General features: G+C 42.8%; 1 protein-coding gene across 1 annotated transcript in view; it reads right to left on the bottom strand.

Annotated features, from left to right (window-relative positions):
• clpb (caseinolytic mitochondrial matrix peptidase chaperone subunit B) overlaps positions 1 to 18,998 on the bottom strand; it is a 35,918-nt gene that overhangs the window by 8,266 nt on the left and 8,654 nt on the right. The window contains exons 4-7 of the mRNA XM_034605415.1: positions 14,684 to 14,787; positions 12,808 to 12,936; positions 7,285 to 7,382; positions 4,280 to 4,394 (exon numbers count right to left, since the gene is read on the bottom strand). Of these exons, the coding sequence (XP_034461306.1) occupies positions 4,280 to 4,394; positions 7,285 to 7,382; positions 12,808 to 12,936; positions 14,684 to 14,787 (446 nt within the window). The remainder of the gene's footprint in view (positions 1 to 4,279; positions 4,395 to 7,284; positions 7,383 to 12,807; positions 12,937 to 14,683; positions 14,788 to 18,998) is intronic.

The following is an 18,998-nucleotide window of genomic DNA, read 5'->3' as shown; positions in this document are numbered from 1 at the left end:
ACGCTCGCTTAAAGAGGAGTGCCTACCCAACCCTGCCATCACCCCAGCAACCGCTCTCGCACACATACACAAAGACAAGATGATGAGGTGGATGGGAGACGAGCAAAGAGTGTATTTGGCCGTGGTTTCAGTCGCTCACCGAAGAAGCTGAGACCCGAGCACAAACCCGTCCAAATCCGAACCTGTTGAGAGGCTGGGGCCAAAAACCAAAGACGAGGGTGAACACAGCCACCGGGATCAAAGCTGTGGCACAGAGGCTCACTGATGCTGCCTCGAGCAAAAAAAGTCCCGGGTTTGAATCCGGGTCTCTCCCCGTGTCCTTTGTTTGTTCCCTGCAGAACAATCATTCTGTTTCCTCACGAACTCCAAACACTTTTATTTTAGTTTCATTTGTAACTCTACATTTCACATTGGTAAGAAAATGTCTGTGTAGTTTGTACATCCTGCCTTTAGAAGCTGGGCGGCTCTGCTGCACACATTACAGAGCAGGTAGAGATAAAGGACAGCTGCGTCCTGATTTCATTTTTCAGCTAATTAGGTATTGTCTGCATCAACCTCAATATCTCCCAGTGCAGCTGATGTTGCCAGAAATGCTGCTACAGAGCTCTGAGTTTTTACATGGTTGGATCAATCTATGGGAATCTTCAGGATCCAATGTTTCCTCAGTAAGAATAAACAGTGTGGATAAGTTACTATTGTTCAAATGTTCCTTCTCAACCTGTGTTCCCTCCTCTTGAGGTGGATCAGTCTGTACGTTTTTACATCATTGTTTCTTCACATCTTCAAATAGAAATCTGCAGTATCTCCATTATAAACACAACACAGTTAAATGATTTCTGTATTTTACTCTAGTGGTTTGGAAAACAATATTCAACAAAATGAAGTTGTTTCTATATCCATCAAACCAACAAATATAATTTTCATGAATACTAAGTGTATTATATACAATCCAGTTTGTAATTTGATATTGATAAAATAATAAACATAAAATCGGGTAGAGAGAGCGGGAGAGACACTCAACAAAGGGCTGGAACAAACCCTGTGGCCGCTGCAAGAGGACTCCAGCCTCTGTATGAGGGGCGCCAGCTAGCTGACCTGATGTGAGTGCCCCCAGTGTTGGTCATGTTAATACTGCCAGGTCCTTCAGGTTTTTTCCTCTTGAAATCTGTTTAACTCCAACAAATGAGATTCAATCTTGTCAAAGCCATGACCTAAAAATACCGGGGATGGTTCAGGCTGCTAAAATGTGTCTTTGACTTCTATGTATTCTTCTCAACTTGTCATTGCCTTTTCATGCTTTAGGGTTCCAAAAGGTTCACAAGGCATAAATATCTCACTTTGCAACACAAGTTGAGATAATGAGCTTAAACGATGAGGCTCAGAGGTCTCAATATCCAGGCAAGTTATCAAGTGCAGTCAGAAAAATGGCAGGAAAAGACTGTGGTACCAAAACTGGTTTGATTTCTGTGTCAAACAATGACTACATTCCACATCAAAGCATCTCCTGCCAACATGATGCTCCTCTTCTCATTCACTCACTGTAAACTACTGTGGCCCAGAAGCTGTGTGTGATTCGGAGCAGCTAAAACATTGATCCGAGTGTTAAACTATAGGTACTAATAGCTGATAAAACATGAGGATCAGAAGCTTGGCAGGAGGAGAGGAACGAATGAGGGAGGTGGAGAGATGACATGGTGGAGAGGGAGGAACAGAGATAAGGAGAGGGAAGAGGAGCAAGGATGTAGGAGATAAAGAGGGGAAAGAGAGAGGAGTGATGGAGATAAGGAGAGGGGGAACGAGGCAGAGAAACAAACGAGTGTGTCAGAGATGAATAGTGACAAGAGGGGCTCCAAAGCCCAGTCTGCTTTATCAATGGCCGTGTGAATGACAGCGTAACCTTCTCTGTGTTTTAGCTGATTGAGAGCGACTTTGACAGAAGGGCACACTGACATTTCTCAGAGGAGCCTGACAACAACAAGGAAAGGAAGGAGACACGAAACAAATGAAAGCTCTGTCTCTCTCTCTCTCTCACATGCATACATACACACACACACACACACAGATATACACACACTCTCAGGGCAGTGTGCATTGGGCAGGTCTGGTTGTCTCTAACATGATTACAGAGGGATGATTCTCTTCAATAACTCTTAGCCCTGAGAGCTAAACCTGGATCAATCTAACCTCCTTCCTGTGTGTGTGTGTGTGTGTGTGTGTGTGTGTGTGTGTGTGTGTGTGTGTGTGTGTGTGTGTGTGTGTGTGTGTGTGTGTGTGTGTGTGTATCATTTCTTCTCTCCAATTCTATTCTGCATTCTTTTCAATATTTTCACTTTTTTCTCAGGGGAATATTTTGTGGATCTTAATTTAAAAAAAATCTGGCACATTAAGAGAACTGATATCTATGAGTTTATAAAAAGTAGTGCTGCTTGGTTGAATTGAAATTGGCAGAGGTATGCGATCCACTGTGTGCCATTCTCATTTGTGGCTTGTGTTCGGTGTGCTCATATGAAGCACTCCTTTCTTGGCCTTATCTCTACATCCTTTTCTCATTTGCCATGTCTTTATCTACAAAATATATCCCTTCCTCTCTTTCCTGGTCCATCTCCTCAGCTCTCCATCTCTGCTCCCTCTCTTCCACTGTCAGAGTTTGCCTCATTTTGATTCCATACTGTCTGTTTTTGTGTAGGTCTGCAGATAGAGGCTCTGTCTGCCTCTTGGCCTCTTTTAGGCATCCCGCATGCTCTCTCACTCCCTCTCCCAGTGTGTGTGTGTGTGTGTGTGTGTGTGTGTGTGTGTGTGTGTGTGTGTGTGATATATTCACTGTAATACTTCTCGGGGATCAATAAGCTGTTCCTTTATCACCGTGGCGATGTCTTCTATGGCTTTCAGGACAATTTGCCATGATAACAACAATCAGTCATCACCCTGCCAAAGACTACAAGTCCCATGATTCTCTCTTCTTTCTTGGACCCCAATTCATGCCATCCATACAGTCTGTATGTTTTCTGGTGTATAGAGAACTAGCAGTTTTCGGGTGTAGATTTGTAGTTATAATTTTAGTAGGTATTTTACTTTCACAGCAAAAATTTTAAATCCAACCTGCTCTGCTGTTTATAAACTGTGATATGTGTTCTCAGTAACTCATTACAGATTACATTTGCTTATTGCTTTGGGAGAGAGTTGATTATTTTCACAAATCTAAACAGAAAACGTCCAACATCATAAAAATAACACACAACCCCTTTACACACACACACACACACACACACACACACACACACACACACACACACACACACACACACACACACACAACACACACCACCAACACACACACACACACACACACACACACACACACACACACAGAGGGAGCGGATCAATACATGGCCTCCATGGATGCCTGGTGTAATATCAACTCTTTACTGTCTGCAGTGTTATTGTGCTCTAACTCATCCTCCCTCCTCGTCTCGTCTTTGTGCACTTCACTTGCTCTCTTTGTCTTTTAGTCAACGCTCTGAGCTTCCTGGTTCTCAGCTCCTTCTCTCTTATCTTCTCATCCCTTTTTTTTCTTCTTTGTTTGTTTTCCCACTGGGCTCATCTGTTTTTTCTCTTTCTGTCTCCATCACTTTGCCTGTCTGCTGTCCAGTCCTGCCTCTGGGCAGGAGATGGACAGCACAGCGCGGAGGAACGATGATGGAGAGATTCAGGAGGTGTGTGAAGGCCACGAAGTGCGAGTAGGAAAGGACAGAAGGGTGAAGCAGAAGGAGTGGGTGTGATGGAGGTCGAGGGGGTACAGAGGTAGAGAGGGAAGGAGAAACAGAGGAGAGAAAAGGGAGAAAAGATGGGGAAAGTAAATGAGGAGGAGGGGATGAGTGTGGGGAGGGGGTCTGTAGTATGTCTCCTCTCTCTGTAATCGTGTTAACTGGCGGCTCCAAGCCTGGCCTCTTCAGCTGTCACACACAAACACACACACACGCACGCATATGCACACAGCACCTGTGTATGCCTGACAGACAGCTCATTCATCACAATTAACCAATTACAGCCTCCGCTGGTCTGTCTGAACCCGCCTACTGCTGGAAGGAAGGGAGGAGAGCGGAGGAGAGGATGCAGAGGGCAGTGGAAAACAGGAACATGCTGAAAAAGAGAGGGGTAATAAAGAGAATGGAAAAAGAGGCGGCGTAGTAACAAAGAGGAGGAGGACAGTTTAAAAATGTGTGTGCATACATATATGTTTTGTGTGTGTCTACTTGTTTGCCTATGTGCGTGTGTTTACCTGAGGCCACAATATTGATGGACCCCTCCTGTCCGATGATGTACTCCTTCAGCCTCCTCTCCAGGGGGAACCTCCTCCTCTCCTCTGCCTCCCGTCGAGCCTGGGCCTCCTGGAACTAGATGGAGATAAAAATAAAGAAAAGAAGAAGACAGTCAATGAATCAAGAGCAGGAGGGAAACATTTTAGAGGGCATAAGGTGATTAAAATAGGCCGTGTATGAAATCAACTCTCTGCAAATCCAACATTAGAACATGAAAGGTGTCTCTTATTATTCCTTCACCTCTTCATCATCACCTTTGTTTGCTTTACCACCTTTTCTAACGTCACAATTTGAACCCACTATGAGGCATTAGAACAGACAAATACATGTTCTCACACAGGTTAGTTTCATCCTATAGATGATGTGTTGTTGCAACACTAGTTTTGTATGAGACATCTAATGTATGAGATTGGCTGAGGAACCATTTGTGCAAAGTTATCATTTGGGGGATAGTGATTAAACACATCTAAAGCATTATTTTTTCTCTTTTGGTGGAACTATTCCTTTCAGAATAAAGGCACTATTGAGTGTATGCATGTTACAAATATACAAACTCTAAAGCCTTTTATGGCACATTTATGATTTGGGGCATTTATAAATAACATTAACTTGAGTCTTTAGGAAAGAAAAAAACGCTTCTGGACACTACTTTGCGCATTTTCTTTGTGCCAGTAATTACTCATGATCGGCTGGTGGAAAATCCCACGTATATTGTACACTTAGTATTAATACATTTAGATAAAAAACATGTTGAATGATAATCTTTTAATGTAGAAATAAACCTTTTTGTAGAAATAAACCTTTTTGTGCTGCTCAGCTCGTATTTACATTTGTACAACAGGTTGGGCTGTTCCTGCGGGCCTCACTCCTCTCATCTCGCCCCCGCGAGCGCAATGCATGATGGTACATATTGCTTGGTTAGTGACCATCAGTTGTAAACCATTTTCATGATGCATTATGGGAAACAATGAGTGCACTATATAGGGTATAAATACATTTCACTAAACATTCGGACACCGCTACATAATGGCGAACTCACTATACTGTATGGTGGACTATATAGTGAATAGTGAGTGATTCTGGACACAGCCTTAGTCTGCGCAGTAGTGATCAGGGGATGGAGCCGTGATATCGAGGTCCCGCCGATACACTCACTCGACTAATCGTGAGTCAGTCTTTGCTGTCAATCATGACGTTTCACCCTATTTTTAATGATCCATTTTTGGGAGCTGCCATGTTGTCCATCTTTATATACAGGATGTTTCAGATAAGGCATTTTGCATGACTTAAACTTAGCTTTTTAATACATTTATAAGGTACCTTGCAGTCATTTCGTAATTATGACGGTTAGTAAAGAGTTCACAGTGTGTATAGGCAGATATTTGTTACAATAACATTATATTGTAAGGGCAGCCAAGTGATAAATCCAAATTTCCTCATCACATTTTATGAAATATGTAACAAAACTTTTAAAATGCTCATCTCTCCTCCTCTAAAAATCTCTTTACTCTCCATCACTTCGAAATTTCCTTTCCATTTTCCAGCAGTTATCTGCTTCCTGCCTTCCTCCCCTTTAACATATTCCTCCTCTCTCTATCTGCCTTTGCCTTCCTTTTTCCAACTCCCATTTCCTCTCTTCTGCTGATTTGATCTCTTTCCACTTCTCCTTCGTTCTTTGCTCATCTATTTCTTCTCTTCCACTTTCTTTTCTTTCCCTCTCTCTCTCGCTCACTGTGTATCTCCCTCTTTCTTTCTTTGTTTCTTGCAGCCAGCCCAATGCCTCATTCATCCTCTCCTCTTTGTGTCCTCAGACTCCAGGTTTTCAGCCTGCAGTGGAGGCCGCCTGTTTATTCTCTCTCTCCATCTTGCTTATCTCCAGCCTGCTGTCAAGCTGCTGGATAACTACAGATAATTCAACTTTGATTTAAGAAAACAGCAGACCCCACTTATACCACTATAAACCTGTAAAATACCAAGAGGAGGGAGACCTCTCAGTCTGTTGTTTGTCCTGTGAGAAACCCATGAAATCTAAAGACTGCCTTCACCATATCTCAATATGTTTATAATTTCAAAGCTTTGTGAGGTGTTAAGACAAGAAGACTTAGTTCATCTGACCAAAGTGATGTGGGTATGTCCGGTAAAGTCATCACAAATTTGGGCTGCATCATTATAGATATTAATGAAATACGGTGCGCCAATATGCTCATAAAAGAAAACTGAGGAGCAGAAATGTTATGTGTCTCGGATCATAATTAAAGGAGATTCGGGCATTTAAAGCTATTTTCAGACATTTTCCCTAGTTTGCCTTTCATAAATATAGAATGCAGCAGGAGATTGTTCGGGTCAGATGTGTTCACAACAACAAGGAAATATTGAATGAATGAGGCAGGACATGACGTAGAATTACCTCTGCCTCGGCCGGTATCATCAAAAGCTCTCAAATCTCGATGTCTTTCCAAGTTACCACCTACGAGATTTTGGGATTTTTCCAAATTTGCATCTGTAGCGTGTCAGAAACATCAACAACCCACCCAATCGCTCACCCAAAATTCAGCAACATGTCTGAAAGCAGCTTATGACACAACATAACCACCAAAATCCTGACTGTCTTAAATTACATGTAGTTTATATTATATACTAGCTTTGTTCTTCAGCAGGTTTTTAACCCCGGTTAACCTCAGCCAGCTTTCAAATCTCTAATACTCAATAGCACCTGTCACTCAGTCAGCACACTGACACAGACCTCCTGATGAGAGCGTGTCTGTTTGCACGAGGACAAGTAAATGACACAGATGTCTGCTGAGTGAATTGTGCCGAGTCGTTTAGACCAGGCCACAGGAAACAACTTCAGTATCAACACACGCGTTTGCATAGAAACTAATGTTGTTTTAATTGCTTGGACAATCTGCACAGCTCGTGCGGAAGCAGAACAAAGTGTGTGTGTGTGTGTGTATGTGTGTCGTACTTTTCCCTCCCACTCCAGCAGCACTGTGCCCACGTCTCCCTCCTTAGCATAGGCCCTTGCAGTGTGTTCCAAACCATTGGTGTGCAGGGGGTTGGCACCTGTGCAAAAGAACACAAACAAACAAAAATGAAAACAAATATTGAATGAACATTTAATCATTTGTAGCAACGCATGAATGAAAAATGTCTATTGTTGCTTTTACTTTGAGAATCACAAGAACGTGCACCAACTGCCTCAGCAGGAGGCCCAAAACGTCAATCCAGTGAGTGAGGTTAGGGGTGAGAGGTCGCCTGGGTTCAAGAAGCTAACTGCAGTGAAGCAGCAGGGCCACGCAATGACCCTGTGGGGGTTTCATATCTGCAACTCGTGCCAATAATACACACCCCGACCCCTACACCCGCACACCAACGCCCTACACTGTTATACAATCTATACACACTGCAGGTTGATGCAGGTTGGGGGCCGCTGGTGCACAAAGGTGCACACACTTCCACACAGCAGGAAGGGTCAAATGGAGGAAAGATTTTGTTAAACAGATTCTCTTTAAAGGAATTGGAGTATAAACGTAGGAAACAAAGAAACAGCACGTGTGAAGTGTGCCAGGGATGGACTCTGGTGCCCTGCTTGTCACTGAGGATGGTTAGCGGTGCCTTCTGCCCTGACCTGTGCCACCACATCCATGCACTCGTGCCTCCACACAAACAGGTGAATGTTTCCATCACATCAACGACTGAAAATTGAATTAATGTTTTAAAAGAACTCAACTTGAATAGTTCTCAGTAGAGTGTATACCCCGGCCAAGGCCCAACAGTCCCTTTGTTAAACCACATTTAAATCTGCTAGATCAGGATTTTTATTTGGATCTGTACCTTATTTCACAAAATCATAAATATCAGTCCCCTAAAGATCCATGAATTGTTCTCCAAAGGAACATGGGTGAAAATGTCAACAAATACCTTATACCATATGATAAAGAAAAACATACACATTTCCTGGATCCAGCCCTGTGTCCGGATCCACATTACATTTCCTTTTCTTCTTTTTAAAATATATTTTTGGGAACTATTGTCTTTATTGTTAGGTGTGAAAGAGGGAGAGAGCAGGAGAAGACATGCAGCAAAGCCGCTGCAGGAGAACTCAAGCCTCAAACCAGGGTTGACCATAATCTTCAAGATTTGTGTTCCCTGAGAGTTGTGTACTCGTTCCAGTCACACGTACATGCCCACAGCTTGAATCTCTGTCAGTGTTAAAGTTGATATTGAATGCTCGATCAGATTTTGATCAGTCTCTGATTTAAATAAAACTTGCCAGTTTTACAGTAATTTAGCAATACATTTAGAAACATTTAAGAGGTTTGAGTTTTTTGTAAAATAAAAAAAAACATGTATATTTAGATTTTGTATCAGCACTATTGAAAACAACATTGAGTCCTGCTCTTGTCTGAAATATATAAAACAAATACTGTTTTCATCAAAGTTTGATAGTAGTTTTAGTTCTACTATGATGAACGAGAAGAGGAACCAGGAAGAGCAACAGATGCTCGACATCAGCTAATGGGGACCCTAATAAAATAGTAAATCATGAAACACGACGCAACACTTCTGCAATACATGGATTTCCCTCGCTTTACTTCACAGGAACCGCTGCAGATTCAAAAGAATTTCTGTGACGAGTCACTGTGCAACAATCTTTGGCAAAAAAAAGTCTGAGGCCTTAATTCAATTTAAGACATTACTGACACTCGTGAGAGGAAATGTAGGAAAAACAGTGCAAACTTATGGAAGTGACATGAAATGTGTCACTTTAATGGTTCGACGGCAGGGAAATCCACTGAAATCTCTCTGTTACCAGGAGGTAGGATGATTAAAATAAATCACTGACAAACTGTTAGTGACAATGCTGTCCTCTACATCTATCGAGTGTATATTAAGGTCTCCACTGCGCCCTTTAACCTGATGAGGGTAGATATTTTTAACAGTTTAAAAATGGTGCATTCAAGCACCACACTATATGACTACGGATTGCTAGCTGTGCATTAAGAGCCAAAAAACCCATCTGGAGTTTTTCCTGAGTAAGATGCACTCAGAAACTGCACATAGTAATCAATACAGGTGCAGGTTTGTATTTCTTCTGCTCCGTGCACGACCACAGAGACTAATAATCGCTGTGATGATTATCGATAAACCCCTAAGTTTTGTGACCTGCTCAGCAAGCGATCGATCTCAACAACTAGTGGTGTACTAACCCCCCCATGTCCACCAAAAACATGAGGGAGGAAAGCAATAAAGTACCCTACACAAACACACACACACACCCACACAGAGGACATAATAAATAGCATCATTTAGGGCTTTAATATCAGGCCAACCCTCTGGGCCATAGCACTTTATAACAGGATCAACACTAACAACACTCACACACAGACAGACAGAGGGACACACACACACACACCCACACACACACGCATACAGAGGATCCCTTCATTAGGAGCGCTTTAGTTATGCCTATTAGGAGTCCCCTCCTCTTTCCTATTTCCTCCTCCCTCTCTTTCACTGCAGCTGGTGGGAGAGAGACCCTGCTGGTCTGTGTGTGTGTGTGTGTGTGTGTGTGTGTGTGTGTGTGTGTGTGTGTGTGTGTGTGTGTGTGTGTGTGTGTGTGTGTGTGTGTGTGTGTGTGTGTCCTTGTATCTGTATTGTGTGCGTCTGTGAGCATGTGTGTCTCCTCTAGCCTCCTACCACCTACAGAGCCGCCCATTATCGTGCGCCCCTGGCCACGGGCCTGATGTGGAGCTTGGGGAACAGCTAGAGAGCCTCCGCAGGTAGAGCAAGGGGACTGGAGGGTTGCAGAGGAGCCCGAGGGTGGGCCTGGAGACTGTGATGGATGGAGATGCGAGCCGAGGGCTGGCTAAGGCCAAAAGAGCAAATCCACGGCCGGTGGAGTAGCATGGACGCACGCAAACACAGGGGAAATAACAAGGTGGAGGATACACACACCACTATTCAGAAACACACACAATGTGCACATACATGAGGGAGAAATGACAAACACACCCAAATCCTCATAGATGTCCTGAAGCTGTGGAAGGTTATACGATTTTGGGTGATGATGTAAGAAAGGATGGGTAGAAGACAACAAAGGGGAAGTGGATTTAATACAGATTAAACAAGCTTTGTCGAGAATAATTAAACAGGAATCAAAACATGTATAAATGTCTATACATATGGAAAATCTGTCTCAAACACACGCGCACACTCGATCAGCGACGTGTTCGTAATTGAAAGTAAGTGATGCCATGACTGTTATTTGCCATGACAGTGGCGCCAACCCTGCCATGGTCCAGTCAGGCAAGTCACAAGCAAACCCATCTTTAATCTGATTGTCTTAAAGCAAATGTCTCTGCTTTGTGAAATTTCGTACCTTTTTAATTCAAAAATGCGACTGCGGAACACTGGATTGAGTTAGACGAGGTGATTTGTTTAAGCGTACTGAGAGTGCTTACAGGCACAGGGGTGAGACGGGAGAGACGGGCAGACACGGCTTCCGATGCACCATCCATCATAAACATAAACAAGACGACGTTATTACTTGCTTGTGTGTGTGTGTGTGTGTGTGTGTGTGTGTGTGTGTGTGTGTGTGTGTGTGTGTGTGTGTGTGTGTGTGTGTGTGTGTGTGTGTGTGTGTGTGTGTGTGTGTGTGTGTGTGTGTGTGTGTGTGTGTGTGTGTGTGTGTGTACAGTGAGGGTGGTGGAGGTTGGGGTGTTTGATCCAAAAGTGTTTTTAGATTAAAAACCCATCAGCCTAAAAAGGAACAACTACAAATGTCATCCAAGGTAAGGTTCAAAAAGGCGACTGGAAACTGAAGTAAATATAAAGGATAAAAGCATTCATGAATACATGAATATTTTAATATTCAGAAATGGAGGCTTGAGTGCACACACACATACACACTCGTACACACAAAAACACACTCATAAAGACACACATCCTGTGATTGTGGAGTTAGCCCAAGGGCATGTTCTGTGCAGAGGTCACAGTTCAACTAGGCAGAGCTTGTTTAAAAGCCACTCGCCTGGAAACTGAGGGGGATATTCTGCCCTCAGGGTCCACAAGTGTGTTGATGTGTGTGTGTGTGTGTGTGTGTGTGTGTGCCGGTGGAGCTGAGTCAACGACAGGTGCAGATGCAGTGGGGGTGAATGGAGAGGGGGACAAGTGATCAATTTCAAATGAGCTTTGTAATACTGTTTATATGACTCGGGGGGTGGACGCGTTAAGATGATGATACATGGAACGCTTTTTAAAGCTCATGGAGACAATAAGCAGCCTTCAGCTCCGAGGACACCAAAGAGGAAAGTCAGGGGCCCAGCATATGTCGGGGTAAATCTGGGACCCCCGAATTAGAAATGAAAGTGTATGACTCAGTATTTTTTCCCCTGAAATGATTACATGGTACATTTTTGAATGAATTTCTTTACCTAATTAACGTAAACAATGTTATCTTAATAAAGGGGGATGTAAAATAGAGGACCGCTCGGACCACAACTAGCCCTAACCCCCTCGGGACCCGGGTGGGGCTCAGATCAGGTCTCCACACTCTACTATAAAACATTATTAAAATTCTAAATGGCTTTAAATCTGAGCATAAATAAAATGAAACTTCTTGATTCATCAGGACAATAAATAATATACTTGACGTTGATTGGTTTGTAGCCAGGCGTTTGTCTGACGTCAGCATGATGTCAATTTGGTGACTAGTAGGGTTTCTGTTTTAAATTGAGTAAATTAATGAACTGGTTCACTTTTTTTTGTTGCCACTGTAATATCGTAAAAAAAAAAGAACCGAACCATGGTTCAGTTTGTTCCAGACCGTGACTGCACCTGAAGTGGTCTCTTTTCTGGAGTTTTCCTTCATGAAAGACAGACATGGTTGATCTTAGCAGGGAGAGCAAAACTCCTCCGTCATCAATCCTCTTTCTCCCTCTCTCTTTATTAGAGGTGGTCCGGATGGAGAGCCTCGAGAGAACTCAATAAAACGAGGAACATGAAAGTGTTGAAAGTGAAGAGACGTAGTGAAGTCTGGGAAACTACTTTCACATGTCGGCCACAGACTTGAACTATTCAGGTTGGAAGAAAACATGGTGCATGTAACAGAAGTATCATTTCACTATGATGTCAAATGTTCACAGGTACAACTTTACATTTAATTCCTTTAACCCTGAGGAGTCCTACACTATTTTGGGCATTTTTGATTGCTTTTGATTTTGCCTTTTTATACCATGTGAAAAAAATATTTACCTTGAGAATGTTTGGCATGATTTTCCAGCACAACATTGCCTATATGACCAGTCAATAAATGTTTCCCTTCAACATTGGGAATCTCAACATATTGGACCCAAAAAATACACAAGACACATCACGTGATTTGATCGTGCCGGCATGGTTTGTTATCTGGAAAATGTCAGTGGTCCAACAAGGACTGTAATGTGGGGGGTTGGGGTGGGGTTAGGATGGGTGGACTGTGACTTACCAGCCTCCAGCAGCATGCGGACGGTGTGTGGGTCGTCAGCCAGTGTGGCGTAGTGCAGCGCCGTGCAGCCACGGAAACCAGCCCTGCTGCTGAGCCTGCTGCTAAACTCATCCTCTCTGGACACCAGGACTGTACAGAGGAACGAGAGATTAGAGATAAGAAAGAGAAACACACACACGCAAATACTGAAAACATGGTTCATGAGAGATGTTTAAACTATTACAAATTTAAAAAATTTGATGTCCGACAAAATTTTTTTAAATTGGATTTAAGAGAATTAAACAATTGCTCAAAGATGGAAACGAGAAGAGCGTCCTACGATTCCAATCTGAAACCTCTTTACACCAAAATTTGAAGGTTTATGGCGTTTTTTTCAATGCATTGAAAAGGTGGTTGCCTTTCTTTTTTTTCTCCAGTGTGTCAAATTTGATGACACAAACACACCAAAAACTGAGGCCCTCTCTCACCTCACTGTCTTGCCAAATTAGCTCAAGTTCACTTGGGTTCCACGTTTCCATCAGAGCCAATCGGATCTGGAGCTGTGTTTACAGCAGAGTCATTTGACCTGGGAGTGAAAGCCGATTATATCCATTCCCATTGCAGACAAAAGCCAGATGTTAGTTGGGGCTTGAGAAGCACACAGTATATTCCCTGAAGCTGAATAAATGATTAAGATGAATTAACAAACTAATTTAACATAAAACCCAGACAACTTCTCGCTCAACAGCGTGACTCCACAGTGTGTCAGTGATAACACTGCAGTCTACAGAATTGTCTTTCCTGTTTCCAGCTTATGAAGACTTGTTCATTTTCACAGATTTAAGCTCACCGACATGGTTGTAATAATGCAAGCTGTGTTTTAGGGCCTGCTTTGTTGTTCTCTTTCCTAATAACACAGATAGTCTATCATTCTCTCCTTACTCCTCTTTTTCATAAGAGCGCTCATCTCGTGCCACTCCTCCATCATCCCTTTTTTTATTTTTCTGCCTCCTTCCTCTCCTCCTCGGCATCCATCAACTCCTTTCATCACTTGCGCCCTCTTCCCTCCTCCCTCCTGTGCTCCCTCTTTCCCAATAACTTTGTCTCATCCATTTCCTGACTTCCTCTCCTCTCCCTGCCATCATCCAGCCCATTCCCTTTAATCGCTCTCTCCCTCTAACCTAACACACCTCCAAACATCCATTCCTCTCACTCCCTTTCTTTCTCCCTATCTCCTTTTTTTCTTTCACCGCTTCTCTCTTTTTCCTCCTCCTTTGCATCATCAGTCTTTCCCTCCCTTGCTCAATTCATCCCACTCTTTTTCCTCTGTCGCTCTGAGAGTCTCTCTCTGCATTGTGTGTGTGTGTGTGTGAGAGAGAGAGGGAAAGAGAGAGAGACAGGGCGGGATAATCATAGCTAACCCAATAAAGCGTCGCACAGGCCCCCCTAGCCCATCCATCAGTGTGCGTCTGGGAAACGCTTCCCCACGCTACGCCGGCCCCACGTGGACCCAAACCTGACAGCCATATAAATGTCTGCAATATACATATCCCATATAAATATGTCTACAGAAACCCAACGCAGACTGGGGGGGTGGTGATGTGTGTGTGTGATGTGTGTGTGTGTGTGTGTGTGCGCGCCTGTGCCATCCTGTCAGTGTGTTTGTGCGTGACTGTGTATGCAGCTCAGGAGAAAAACAAATAAAACACACAATACTTGTCATCGAACATCGGAAACAAATAAAGAAGAAATGAAACGTGTACATATGCAAATCCTTATGCAAATTATAATGTCTCATAATGTCCAACACTTGGGATTCATATGTGTAATATACAACCACACACACACACGCGTGCGCACACACACACACACGCAATGGGTGTTGTTGTTTTTTAACCTTCCAGAGAGTGGATGCCTTTCTCCCGCGAGGTGTCGTAGACGTTGTTGAAGTGATCTCCAGCGTTTGGGTCAGCACCAGCTTCAAGCAGAACCTTCACCACACTGGAAAACAACAAAATACACAAACACACATTTATACACATGTAATAATCCACATTATTGTTCTCTTGCAGAAATACACACAGGCAATCACTGCATTTCCAAAACAGCTTGCAGGCACTGATGCTGGAAACTGAACAAATTTTCCATAAGAAATAATGACATTATACACGGGGATGGATGATATATTGGTGGCTGATAAATGAGATATCATAATTCCTGCTAATGTTCAAGTAAAGGAATTTGAGCCAATAATAGGATTTGTTAAGGAGGAATTTATATAAGAAGATGAAGACAATTAAGGATGTCACTCAAAACCTGATGTGAATGGGTAAAGATTTAAATAAGTAAAGATTCGGAGTATTATTAAGATTAGCTCCTCTGAAGTTATTCTAATGATTTTGCCTAAACTTGGCATGTGTATACAGTGTTTCCCATTAACTATCTAGACTGTGTTAGCCTGCCGTATTTGTCCTGCCACAGTTTCATAACTGAATTAATAGTTATTTGTATAGCGCCAAATCATAATATACATTATCTCAAGGCATTTCATAAGGTCAAGATGTTAAAAATTGCAGAGAAACCCAACAGTTTCCACAATGAGCAGCACTTTGGCGACTGTGAAGAGAAAAAACTCTCAAATAATTAACCAAAATTTTTCATAATAACATAAGAGATCTCTAACTTGATGTTTTGCTGCGCTGCTGAATTGTATAGCTATGTACAGCGCTATTAGCCGCATGCTTGCTTTTACACTATCAAGCACTAACGTCCATTAAGTTTTTACCGTCCACACAGTCAGACTGAATATTTTCAGCTGCAGTTGTGCATGTACCTGCAAGTGGCTTGAAATTCACTCTCTCTCATGCGAGAACGTTTCTTTCACTTTTTAGTCTGTGTAACAGTCACTCCGAATCTGCATGAGAGCGATGTTCGTGCCTGTGCACGTGCACCCACGCTACCACCATAGATTGAGTGAATTCTATGGGAAACCCTGGGTTTATTAATGAGGACATGACCTTTCTACATGGAACTTGACGAGAAGAAAAAGGTGCAGCTACACTATGCAGGCAGCACCTGAACTGTTTATCATGCAGATGTGCCAGTGTTGTAAGGAAAGTGGGAGTCAGCAGCAATGGCACTTTCTACACCATCACCCAGATGCTATGAGAGGAGGACAATGCAATGGCAGATTGCAGAAAATAATTTTTGGGGATGATGCTTTCAAAAGATCAGCCTACGGACGGGCATATTTTGAACGTACACTGCACAAGTAAAGACAAAATGAGAGCAGACCTGTTCCTGCAGTGGACAGTGAAAGCTGTCTGGACATCTCTGTTGCTAGTGTGAAAATACACGATTTAATCAAAAAAACTTACAGAGATAATCAGTCCTGAAATCCCATATTGCTGCATTTCAAAATCTTACTGTTTCCCTTAAACACATTTAAGCATCTTTGCCATCTGAGGCCATAATGAGCTCTGTTACTGGAAGTAGGATATCGACTGGATTTGGAAATGGGACAACACTTGTTTCCCTTTAGAGTCTAGACACTTTACCAGAGAGTCATTGTTAGAGAACAAACTCGATGTCCACAGACATAGCTGCAAATATCCAATTCCTCAAATGACCACAACTCTTTCACCTGATTCACTTTCACTTCTCGTCTTTCCCGTTATGGTGTATAGACTCTTAGCGTCTGCTTCACCCCTTCACTACTCACTCGCCCGTTTCGTGACATGTACATGTGTGTACATTGAAGGGGGCGAGGGACGGGCCCGTTTCCGGCGCAGTTAAAGGGGGGTAGTCTGTGTGTTGGAGTGGGTGTTTGTGTGTAGTCCTTCATTGGAGCGTACCGCCTTATAGAACAAACACGAGTACCTCGGCAACACCACTCACTGTGACCCGACGGACATTCCAGGTACCGTCTCTCCGTCTACAGAACACACACACTTTATATTTACCACCATGAACGTGAGCAATGGCTTTGACATTGAGACACAGACGTGCACACAAAAGCTGGTTAGCTTCTCTGTGGCGACTTGGAGGGGAGTACGGGGGGGGCGATGGCCGAAACATGAACCCAGCCAGTACGCTGCTGGCTGCCATTAAACCTGTGACTGTGTAATTCATCCTGGCAGAGAGTGATGGATCATTTTTTAGCTAAATGGTTATGGCAGTGGCCTGAACACGCTTAAATGGAGAAATAATGATTATTCCTAAGAGGATGATGTGGACTTCTTAGAAATAAACAAACCTTATTACTTAACATGCTACAGCAGCACTTTAAAATGAGACATGAGCTCAATGATGGAGCGCCTTCGTAAAAAAGGAAATCAGAATTAAAGCAGGACAAAGAATTTATAAAAATATTTTTAAAAATTGTATTTGACAGCAGTAAAATGCTTGAAGCATCAATGAATGAATGGAAATTGGGATTCAACCAGTAGAGATTGATCTGCAGTTTTCTCTCTAAAATGTGCATTTGGAAAAAAGTGAAAAATGCCCAAGGTGACATTTACAAATTCCCCATTTTATCCAACCAATGGTCTAAACCAAAGTCTACTAATAGATATGATAATGTAGAGCATCAAATCTTCACATCTGAGAAGCTGCATTCAGCATATGACTGTCAACTGATTATCAAAATAGTAGATTATCATTTATCATACAAACTAGAATGACCCTCAGCACACCCCCTTAAATTCAATCAAGCTGCACGAAATTGCACACACTCATAGATATCAGTCCCGTAAATGTGCCTGATCCTTGAAATATTCCCTGAGAAAACAGAGAAAAAGTCAAAGAGCACCATCTATGTTCAAGAAAGAGGGGAAAAAAATCTGGATCCATGCCATAATGTATGTCCCATCCTTCCACCAAGTTTTGTGGAAATCTGTTGAGTATTTTTTGCGTAATTCTGCTGACAATCAGACAGACAGGGGTGAAAATATAACCTCCAGAAGTACGCGTTCTGCTGACTGCCATAATAGTTACCACCAAAAAAGAAATGTATGGATCCGACCCTTAATCTACACTTTAATGAGTTCTTCCCAGGCACCATCCTTACATCAAGTTTGGCAGAAATCTGTGTGGTAGTTTTTGCGGGATCCAAGTGAAAACATAAAAAAAAGCAGTAGAGGCTCTAATACCACAGCACAATATTCAAACATATCACCCTAATAATCAGTAAAACTATAGATTATTCATGATAATAATGATTCTGGTTTCTCCGTTAATGACGTTACTATAGCTGGAGACTTAGTTGGTGTCTCGACTGTAGAACATGCGTGTTCCTGTGGGAGAGCGAGGCTGAGAACAGCCTGACCAGGTCTTTGTGTGTGACCTTGCTGAGCGGGTATAAAAGGACTATGGGGAGGTCCCCTTTTGTTACTGTATCACTGTGGCTGTGGGCCGGCAGGGGGGGGGGGCCGTGACCCACGGAGGGCTCTCCTCTCACCCTTGCAAGCACTTCTACAAACACATGGATGCATCCTCTGAGACACATACAGACACACACACACACAAACTCGAACTGTGTGTGTTGGTCACACGAGGCTGGGCAGGACTGTGTGAAGAAATGAGATGGTCTGAAAAGGGTTAATGGCATCAGGAAAGTCAACATGCAGGGATAAAAAGAGGAAGAGTGCGGAGGAGGAGGAGGAGTGGATGAAAGGAGGGAAGTGCAGCTAAAAAAGATGAAAGGGGGGAGATTTAATTACACAGCGTAGTGCTAAAACTAATGAGCTTTTGAAAAGACTTTATAGTTTTACTAATCAACTGATCATCAAGTGGTTAACTTTATTTGGGACGTTTAGGAGGAGAGTTGCAGCACTAATTTGAAGCCAAACTGAAGGCATGCAAAGGTTAATTAGGTTTAACTCCCCACAAGGACAAGGACTCCACCCCTGATTCTCTCAAAAGTCTAAATTACAGACTTTCTAACACAATTTTAGAATTACCCACAAAATCACCTGCAAATTACATGATAATTTTATTGTCCCAGAGCTTAGTGCCTCCAAATCTCCAATTTCCTTGCCAGGCTTGGGTCCATTGTCACAATCCTCTGTGGCTGTCGCAGGTTGTAACCTGGCATATAAGCAGTATTTTGTTAACTGAACCATCCGTAATGGATCTCATACCCTTTTCCTTCCAGTGAAGAGATGGAAACCAATCATCAAGCACTACCCAACAGTTTTGTTGAACGGCTTTAG

This window comes from Hippoglossus hippoglossus, chromosome 13, assembly GCF_009819705.1.
Source record: "Hippoglossus hippoglossus isolate fHipHip1 chromosome 13, fHipHip1.pri, whole genome shotgun sequence".
In the NCBI taxonomy this organism is placed as follows: domain Eukaryota; kingdom Metazoa; phylum Chordata; class Actinopteri; order Pleuronectiformes; family Pleuronectidae; genus Hippoglossus; species Hippoglossus hippoglossus.
Note: the sequence above shows the minus strand (reverse complement) of the source record. Positions and strands in the feature narration are given on the sequence as shown.